The sequence below is a fragment of the Nicotiana tomentosiformis genome, chromosome 12 (assembly GCF_000390325.3).
Source record: "Nicotiana tomentosiformis chromosome 12, ASM39032v3, whole genome shotgun sequence".
In the NCBI taxonomy this organism is placed as follows: domain Eukaryota; kingdom Viridiplantae; phylum Streptophyta; class Magnoliopsida; order Solanales; family Solanaceae; genus Nicotiana; species Nicotiana tomentosiformis.
In genome coordinates, this window is record NC_090823.1 from 34422427 (window position 1) to 34433331 (window position 10905).

The window sequence follows — 10905 nt, forward strand, 5'->3', positions numbered from 1 at the left end:
ATAACAAGTGTCTGGAGGTCGTACAAAATATAAGTACATAAAATATGACCGTACATGAAACCAATTATCAAATACTTGTGAGATACAATCCTTTGATAGTACAAAAATATCTAATAACCATAAATCTTGAATCAATCTAACTTACTTCAACTTGCAACATCTCTTTGCCAAGACTGCATTCCCTTCGTTTGAATCTAAGTAGTTACACATGATGTCTTGGTCAGTTGTGGTTGACATGTGATGTCTAGAACTGGTATCTAAGCTTGAACATGACAGCATGTTTCCAAATTTGAAGAAAATACATCCTACAATACCTGTCCAGTTCAAAGCAAGATGGGTGTTTTTGCGACTTTGTCATAAAACAGCATGATCATACCTCTATAAACTTGTACCAAACCTGTTATATGTAGGTTCCTTATGTGTAATATATGAATCATGTTCTTGGTAGCTCCTCCAATAATCTCTGAAACTGCCCGTCCAAAGCTGTACAAAACTATGGTCAAACGTGAGACTTGATGGGCTGTGCGTTTTGAATGTTGTGTGATCCTCAGTAAGTGGTACATGCAGAGGGATATTCATTCCCTTGTATATCTCTTCTTGTGTCCTGCACACTGAGTATGGCAATGAATCATGTAGCATAGGCTCGTGCACTGCCTTGTCTTTGCATTTTTCATATAATAAACGGGCTGCCCTATCTAGTGATTACACCTATGGATATTGAGTATCAAAGAGAGTAATACCACCCTACTAGGTTTGGCCAAAACATAGAGCCACACCCTCTCCAAGGTGTACCTGCAAGAATAACAAACATGTTAGAGAAAAAATCCTTCCACCTCTCCTCCCTTAAGATTTGAGTTGGAAGTGTATTGTTTTCTCCTTCCCCTATCTTTTGACTCATTCCTCCATAATACTTTTTCCTCCTCCTCTTATTTATTATGATCTCCCATTCACTTCCCATGTCAATTAGTTCCTTCATCAATTAGCATTTGGCTTGGCAACTCTTATCCTCAAGTATGGTATTTGGAGTTTATCATTGTTTAGTATATTTCTCCCTTGTGTGTCTAGTTCCCCAAATGAGTGTACCTATTTTATATGTTATTGATCCAAGGTCAAGTTAGCTAGATGATTAGCTAGCCTTCCCTCTATACATGAGTTAGCTGGAATACACCCCTAGACAATAAGGATTTGATTTCATCTACATGGTTTGTTATGCTCCAAGGTGTTTCCCAAGTTTCATCCAACACATTCTTCATAAGCAATGAATATTTTTCAATTACAAATGGAGGGAATGACATTTGAACAATGTACCTTAGGGCCTCCAGAATTGCTTGTGTCTCAGCTATATTGTTTGTTGTTTCCTTTACTGCATCTGCCTGAGCATAGATGAGGTCCCCTATTCCATCCCTTATACAAAAACCATATGAAGCTCCTCCATTGTCTCCTCTACAAGTCCCATCCGTATTGCATTTTATCCGACCCACAGAAGGTAATTTCCACATAAACTTTATATATCTCAGTTTTCGAACATGGTTGGCTAACTTCTCATGTAAGTCATGCCAATTTGTTGTGACACCCTTGATGCCTGATCTCCTTACTTTTAGTAGAATTTGGATGGAATTTGAAATCTGATAAATCAGTATATTAAAAGATATAGTTTTCCCATGCTTTCCAGAATTCATCCTTTTCCACAGGTGCCAGACAATCAAGCTTGGCATTGCTTGATATACTTCCTTCAAACATGTATTTCCTGCTTTGTTCCACCATTCGTTTATCAATTGTACCAACTGCTTACCTTGTGTTTTTATCCCAACAGGCGCACCAAAATAATTCCACACAAACCTAGCAGCTGGTGATGTCAAGAAGACATGGGGTAATATTTCTTCTTTAGGATGTCTACAACACCAACATCTTGAAGTTCTAATGTACCCCAGTCTTTGGAACCAGTCATCTAAAGGTAGCTTTTCTTTCCATAATCTCCACATAAAGAAGCTAACTTTGAAAGGCAGTCCCTTCACCCACATGAACTTGTATAACTTGATCTTATCTATTCTCTTCCTTATGTAATGTAAGGACCCGTAAAAATTTAAACCAAAAACTCAGGGTTTCGTGGTGCCAAGATAGATTCCTGCATTATTATTCATTTTGCAAAAGGACGAATTTCTGCAAGCCCATTATGCGGCCGCATAATCACTCTACTGACCGCATAATGGCCACAGATTGAAGCAGTACGTTGGCCAATTTGAGATCAGCTTTGCACTCGATTGTGCGACCGCATAACCACTATGCAGACCACATATCGATCGCATGAACCCTCTTGTGTTTTTGCATAGGGAGTTCTGCGGTGCATTAATGTGATCGCAGAACGAGTATGCGGACCGCATACTGGTCGCATACCTAGGCCGTAAGTTTAGGCCTCTCAGGGCCATTTTTGCGATCATTTTGTGGACCACATAACCATTATGCGGTCATATATGCGACCGCAAACCTGTGTCGGGTCACCCATTTTCTTAATTTAAAACCCGACCCCCATTTTGTTAAAACACTCCTTTAGTCCATTTTGAAACTCATTTCTCATATTTCTAGTGTAAGAGAGAGATGGTTCTTGAGGGAGGGCCTAATTTTAATCAATCAATCTTCAACCATCACTCAAATCTTGGAAATACTCTCAAGTATAGAACCAAATGCTTCATCCAAAAAGGTAAGATTTCATTACCCCAGCTGTTAATTTCAAACATAGCTATAATGGGGCACTAGGGTAATACTTCATGGATATGAGAGTGGTTTGTCTTGCATGCATGAGATAAAGAGTGTGGGAAAAATAAAAAGTGAACTAGAGCTATGGACATTTTGCTAATTTTGGGTTTAATTTGTATATTGGTAAAATAGATTGAGGTTGCTAAGGGTTCCGGATAATTGTAGAGTCTAAAGAAGCGCGATTGAGGTATGTATGGCTAACTCTCTTCTTCCTAGAATTGAACTCCTGGTATCCGAATAATTGGTGTACGTTCCAACTTGATCATGCTAGAATTGCTTGCCTTAGTGTGTTGGATTGAAAGGTTCATGTTCCCGAATTTTTTTAAATATTTACCATGTCATCATGCTATTTGAGAATGTAATTATAATTTTCCAAACTCCTTCCCTTATGTGTGAAATGTCTTATGTGATGGTACTTATCAACATGAATGATGATGTTATTTGAACGAATACAAAGGGAAAGACTTGAATTATAAAATGTTCCCAAGTGCTAAGAAGTACTTAATAAATGCGGCTGTTAGTTCCATATAACGAAAGATGGGAAAGAGTTGTAAATTGAAGGGAACAATTGAAAGAGGTTATGTCTCAAGTGAGATGGCTTAGCCGATCGGGGCCGTGATCGGATGCCATGCTGTACACATGGTGGCATATGTGTTGGAATCATTAGTTTACAATATGGATATAGATATGTCTAACTTGAGATGGCTTAGCCAGTCGGGCCGAGACCGGACTCTGTGTAAAAATACGATGGCATTGTGAGTTGTGGCTTTGGCACTAAAGATTATTAACCTAAAAAGATGGAAAGATTGAATTGAAAATTATGTGATCCTTACTTGGTGTTTCTTTGTATTTCTGTGAAGTACTTATTGATTGTTATGACTGCCTTCTCTTTGTTTAACTGTTCATTCTACTAAGATTAGTGTTTGCCTTACATACTAGTGCTATTCGACAATACTAGTGTCCCTTTTGCCGGGGGCGCTACATCTTTGAATAGATGTGGGTGGTTCCATCGCAGATAGCGCTGATCGCAGATAGTGGTGCTCTCCCTCCCACTCATCACATTAGTCTTGGTGAGCCTCATTTCTTCCTGGGGTCATGTAGTCCTTCTTTAGTATAAGTTTTCATATTTTGCGGTATAGTCGGGGCCTTGTTGCCGCCATTATCATGTTTCTCTTTTGTACCCTTAGAGGCTCTGTAGACGTTTATGTAAGTCATGTATGTATGTTGGAGTGGTCGTTGTATCAAGTTGTATTTTGGAAACTCAACTATTGCATAACGTATCTATGTAAGGAAAAATGAGCTAGCAACGTTTATATATTTATATAAATGATCTATCCCCTGTTTTACAAATGGTGATGCATTCCCTTTTTGGATCATGAATGAGTCTGGTAGGAAAGGTTTACTAGGCTTTCTTGACCGGATTTACTCGATTGAGCGCCCGTCGCGCTCCCCGAGGTTGGGGTGTGACAAACTTGGTATCAAAGCTTATGGTTTTAAAGTGTCCTAGGATGTCTCGGAGCCGTGTCTAGTAGAGCCCTTCTTATCAGTGTGTTGTCAACCACATCTATAATTAGGGGGCTACTTGGACATTTAAGAATGATATCCTTCAGTGTTGTTCTATATCGTGCGATAGAGTGGAATGTGAGGTTGTTTTCCCCTAACTCGTGCATTGTTCTAACTTTTAGTAAATGGCACCTAAGAATAGAGCGAGAATTGGCCAAGAAGCCAATACCACCCTAAGAGTGGTTGTTCATCCCTTACTTGGTAATGCGGGTGAGGATAATAACCCTACTATAACACTGCTTGATTCGTCTACTCTAGAACAGACTACCCCAATTCCTACACCAGCGGAGGGTGCCACAATCCCTCCCGCTGATATAACTATTCCACCTCCAGCCCCAGCTCCCGGTATTTCTGATGGAGATCTTAGAGGAGCTATTCAGTTCTGCAAACTCTTCATCAACACCAAATGTATTCAAAGTTCTCGAAATGAGAATTTTTGCTTGAATCTGTTACATTCCTGGGTCATGTCGTCTACGGAAAAGGAATTATGGTTGTTCCTCAAAAGATTGCAGCGGTGAAGGATTGGCCTAGACCTACTACTCCAACAGAGATTCACAGTTTCTTGTGTTTGGCCAGGTATTATAGGAGGTTCGTGGAAAGGTTCTCTACTCTTGCCTCTCCATTGAATAAATTGACGCAGAAGGCGGTTATGTTCTAGTGGTCCGATGCTTGTGAAAGGAGCTTCCAGAAATTGACATCAAGATTGACTTCGGCGTCGGTATTGACCCTGCTAGAGTGTACCGAGGGTTTGTGGTGTATTGCGATGCTTCAAGGATCGGTGTTGGGTGTGTATTAATACAACATGGTAAGGTTATAGCATATGCTTCAAGGCAACTTAAGAATCATGAAAAGAACTATCCAACTCATGACGTAGAGCTTGCGGTAGTGGTTTTTGCATTAAAACTTTGGCGTCATTATTTGTATGGAGTCCATGTAGATGTATTCACAGACCACAAGAGTCTTCGGTACATTTTTAAGAAAAAGGAATTGAACTTAAGGCAGAGAAGGTGGCTTGAATTGCTAAAAGATTATGACATCAACATTTTGTATCATCCGGGAAAAGCTAATGTGGTGGCGGATACTCTTAGTCGGAAGTCTATAGGTAGTTTGGCTCATTTGGAGGCATGTCAAAGGCCCTTGGCCTGGGAGGTTCACCAGTTGGCCAGTTTGGGAGTTCGTCTTGCGGACTCTAATGAAGGGGGAGTGATTGTGCGAAATAGGGCGGAATCATCGCTTGTGACACAGGTCAAGGAGAAGCAATACAATGATCCAGTGTTGGTACAGCTATAGGAAGGGATTCATAAACATAAGAATACTGCTTTTTCTCTTGGCATGGATGACGGTACATTAAGGTACCAAGGACGACTATGTGTTCCAAACGTAGATGGTCTTCGGGAAAGAATCATGTAAGAAGCTCATACATCTAAATATTCCATGTGCTTGAGGACATGTTGCGTGCGTGTGTGCTTGATTTAAAGGGTAGCTGGGATGATCATTTTCCTCTCATAGAATTCGCTTATAACAACAACTTCCATGCCAGTATTCAGATGGCGCCGTTTGAGGCCTTGTATGGTAGAAGATGCAGATCGCTGATTGGGTGGTTCAAGGTTGTAGAAGCCGAACTAGTAGGACCAGTCATTGTGCATCAGGCTATGGAAAAGGTTAAGATCATAAAAGAGCGGTTGAAAATTGCTCAAAGTCATCAAAAATCCTATTCGGATGTTCGTCACAGAGACTTAGAGTTCAAGGAAGATGATTGGGTGTTCTTGAAGGTATCTCCCATGAAGGGGATCATGCGGTTTGGAAAGAAATGGAAATTAAGTCCGAGGTATGTCGGGCCGTATAGAAATACTCAAAGGATAGATCAGGTAGCATACAAGCTTGATCTATCACCTGAGATACCATTAGTACACCCGGTATTCCATGTGTCCATGTTAAAGAAGGTTGTTGGAGATCCGTACGCTATCGTGGCAGTTGAGACCATCAAGATTAGTGAAGAACTGTCATACGAAGAGATTCCGGTTGCTATTCTTAATAGACAAGTCCGAAATTTAAGGAACAAAGAAATTGCATCGGTAAAGGTATTATGGTGAAACCAACAAGTCGAAGAAGCTACTTGGGAAGCCGAGAATAAAATGAAAAAGAAGTACCCTCGTTTATTTGAATTGCCATGTAATAGCTCTATAAAGCTGTTCCCTCCCCCCCCCCCAAAAAAAATTGTATCACTAGTTCGGCTAATATAAAGACACTACTTTCTAGTTATATGTCCCCCAATGAGGCTTCGGTTGGTGTTATTTTGCATTCTGTTGTGTCATTTAATTCTATATATGTTGTTAAGGTGTGTTTCAGGGGCTCTATGACATGTGGATAGGCCTAAATACAAAGGAAACTATGGCGAAATATTAGAAAGTTAGAAAGTTAGGCAAATCTGGGGCTGATGTTATGTGGTACAATTGAAACTGTGTTAAGCAAACCTTGATCCTCATTCGAGGACGAATGATCTTAAGTGGGGGAGGATATAAGGACACGTAAAAATTTAAACCAAAAACTCGGGGTTTCGGACTTTTTGGATTGAATAGTACCCTACGAACTTAGAGAATATGTTTCGCAAAAGGACGCATTTCTACGGCCCATATTGCGGCCGCATAATCACTCTGCGGACCACATAATGGCCACAGAGTGAAGCAGTATGTTGGCCAATTTGAGGTCTGGTTTGCGGTCGATTATGCGACCGCATAACCACTATGCGGACCGTATATCGATCGCATAACACCTCTTGGGTTTTTGCGGAGAGAGTTCTGCGGTGCATTATGCGACCGCATAACGAGTATGAGGAGTGCATACTGGTCGCATACCTGGGTCGTAAGTTCAAGCCCCTGAGGGACATTTCTGCGGTCACTTTGCGGACCGCATAACCATTATGTGGTCGCATATGCGACCGCAGACCTGTGTCGGAGCACCCATTTTCTTAATTTAAAACCCAACCCACATTCTGTTAAAACACCCCTTTAGTCCATTTTGAAGCTCATTTCTCATATTTCTAGTGTGTGAGAGAGAGGGTTCTAGAGGGAGGGCCTAATTTTCATCAATCAATATTCAACCATCACTCAAAGCTTGGAAATACTTAAGTAGAACACCAAATTCTTCATCCAAAATGGTAAGATTACATCACTCCAACTCTTAATTTCAAACATAGCTATAATGGGGTACTAGGGTAATACTTCATGGGTATGAGAGTGGTTCATCTTGCATGCATGAGTAAAGAGTGTGGGAAAAATAAAAAGTGAACTAGAACTATGGATATTTTGCTAATTTTGGGTTCAATTTGTATATTGCTAAAATAGATTGAGGTTGGTAAGGGTTCCGGATAATTGTAGAGTCTAATGAAGCGTGATTGAAGTATGTATGGCTAACTCTCTTCTTCCTAGAATCAAACTCCCGATGTCCGAATAATTGGTGTAAGTTCCAACTTGATCATGCTAGAATTGCTTGCCTTAGTGTGTTGGATTGAAAGGTTCATGTTCTCGAATTATTTTAGATGTTTACTACGTCATCATGCTATTTGAAAATGTAATTATGATTTTCCAAGCTCCTTCCCTTATGTGTGAAATGCCTTATGTGATGGTACTTATCAACATGAATGATGATGTTATTTGAACGAATACAAAGGGAAAGACTTGAATTGTAAAATGTTCCCAAGTGCCAAGAACTACTTAATAAATGAGGTTGTTGGTGCCATGTAACAAAAGATGGGAAAGAGTTGTGAATTGAAGTGAACAATTGAAAGAGGTTATGTCTCAAGTGAGATAGCTTAGCCGATCGGACCGAGATCGGATGCCATGTTGTACACATGGTGGCATTTGTGTTGGAATCACTGGTTTACAATGTGGATAAGGATATGTTTAACTTGAGATGGCTTAGCCGGTCGGGCCGAGACCGGACTTCGTGTGAAACCACAGTGGCATTGTGAGTTGTGGCTTTGGCACTAAAGATTATTAACCTAAAAAGATGGAAAGATTGAATTGAAAATTATGTGATCCTTGTTTGGTGTTTCTTTGTATTTCTCAGAAGTACTTATTGATTGTTATGACTGCCTTCTCTTTGTTTCAATGTTCATTCTACTAAGATTAGTGTTTGCCTTACATACTAGTACTATTCGACAGTACTAACGTCCCTTTTGCCGGGTGCGCTACATCTTTGAATGGATGTAGGTGGTTCCATCGCAGATAGCGGTGATCGCAGATAGTGGTGCTCTCCCTCTCACTCATCACAGCAGTCTTGGTGAGCCCCATTTCTTCCTGGGGTCATGTAGTCCTTCTTTTGTATAAGTTTTCATAATTTTCGGTATAGCCGGGGCCTTGTTGCCGCCATTGTCATGTTTCTCTTTTGTACCCTTAGAGGCTCTGTAGACGTTTATGTGGGTCATGTATGTATGTTGGAGTGGTCGTTTGATCGAGTTGTATTTTGGAAACTCTACTATGGCATAACGTATATATGCAAGGAAAAATGAGCTAGCAACGTTTATATATTTATATAACTGATCTCTCCCATGTTTTACAAATGGTGATGCGTTCCCTTTTTGGATCATGAATGAGTCGGGTAGGAAAAGTTTACTAGGCTTGCTCGACCGGGTTCACTCGATTGAGCGCCGGCCACGCTCCCCGAGGTTGGGCGTGACATGTAATGCCAAGATGACTTCAATGTAAATTAACCATTCATTTCTAGCTACCACCAGGGATTATCCTTCACAGATTGATGTACAGGAGGTGCTATCTTTTCTAAGATATGTTTAGGTATCTCCCCAAGGAATAGCTCCCTCAACAACACTTCATTCCATGTCCCATTCTCCATCACCTCATCCACATGTTTTATGGAGTCATCACACCAATGATCTGGACCTGAAGTATGGTACTGAGCACCATGTCCAGTCCAATTATCATACCAAAAATATATGCGTCCATTCTTCAATTGCCACCACACTTGATGTTCCAACTCCTCTCTCATTTGTATCATTTTCTTCCAAACATGGGATCTATTTATCCAAGGAACAAGCTCCTCATTAATCTTCTTGCAGTATTTATTCCTCATAAATGTAGACCATAGTGTATCTTTTGTCCTGTAGTTCCACCATAACTTAGCAAATAATGCCTTCGACACATCATGTAATGATCTGAAACCAAGACCTCCTTCTCTTTTAGGCAGACACAGATTGTTCCATGAAGCCCAATGTCCAGCCTTTCCATTGCCTGAATTACTCCAATAAAACCTAGCAAACATCTGGTGTAACTGATTAATCACATGTACTGGTGGATTTACAACTTATAAGAGATGAATTGGCATGCTCTCAAGTACATATGAAATCAAAACAGCCCTGCCACCTATTGATAGATATTTACCTTTCCATAATGATAGCCTATCCTGAACTTTGAAGAGGATGCCTTTGTAGAACTCTTTCTTCATCATGTTTTATGATATAGGGCATCCCAAATATGTGAATGGGAAGGGACTTCATTGAAAATTTGTTATCAAATTGACTGTGTTTGCCTCTTCTGCAGGCACTCCTTCATGCATAAAAAAAGAAGACTTTTCCTTATTGATCTTCTTACCTGAAGCAACCTCATATTCCTCTAATACTTTCATGGTAAGCTGCAATGCCCCATAATGAGAAGAATAAAAAATAATTGTGCCATCTGCATATGATAAATAGTTGATGTTTTGACTCCACTTTGGCATACCAAATCCTATGAAGTCAGGATTGGCTAAAATGAATAATGAAGGAGAAAGAGGATCCCCTTGCTTAACTCCCCTTGATGATTTGAAAAAACCATTGGCTTGCCTATTCAAGAGAACAGAGTTCCAATTGTTTGACACTAGCCTAAAGATCATGTCAATGAACACCTCTCCAAATCCCATTTGCCTTAGGACCTTTGTCAAATACAACCATAAGACTCTATCGTATGCCTTTGCCATGTTCAATTTGATAACAACATTGGATGGCTTCCCTCTCAATCTAATGTCAATTATGATCTCTTGGGTTAATAAAATATTCTCCACAATGTTCCTTCTTTTGATAAAACCAGCCTGATTGGGAGATATTAAAGAAGGTAGTAGATCTACTAATCTCTCATGAACAACTCTGGATATGATTTTGTTTGAAAAATTACTCAAACTTATTGGCCTCATGTTTGAATGAAAATGTACCTACAGTCTTCTTCTTGGGGAACAATACTAGATTTTTGTGAGTGATGAATTTTGGAAGCTCAGCACCACAAAAGAAAGCCTTGACCATATTAAGTATATCTCCACATATTATTTCTCAACTAACTTGATAAAAATGGCCAGTGAATCCATTTGGACCACTGGCATTATCTCCATTTAATCCAAATACTACTACCTTGACTTCCTCCATTGTAGGTTCAGCCCACAACCTTTCATTTTGCTGTTCAGTGATCATCTTTGGAACATGGTGTATATTGTCAAAGTTTGTTGGAATTCTTTCTTCAGTAAACTGTGCTTGAAAGAAATCAACTTCTTCCTTTTGCCATTACTTCTTGTGACTATCCAATTACCATTATCATCTAGTATTGT

At 39.9% G+C, this 10905-nt stretch overlaps 1 protein-coding gene across 1 annotated transcript; it reads right to left on the reverse strand.

Annotated features, from left to right (window-relative positions):
• Positions 1-1142: 1142 nt before the first annotated feature.
• Positions 1143-2021, reverse strand: LOC138902458 (uncharacterized). Its single transcript, XM_070190327.1, has one exon. It carries the CDS (start codon positions 2019-2021, stop codon positions 1143-1145), a length of 879 nt encoding a protein of 292 aa, XP_070046428.1.
• Positions 2022-10905: the final 8884 nt, after the last annotated feature.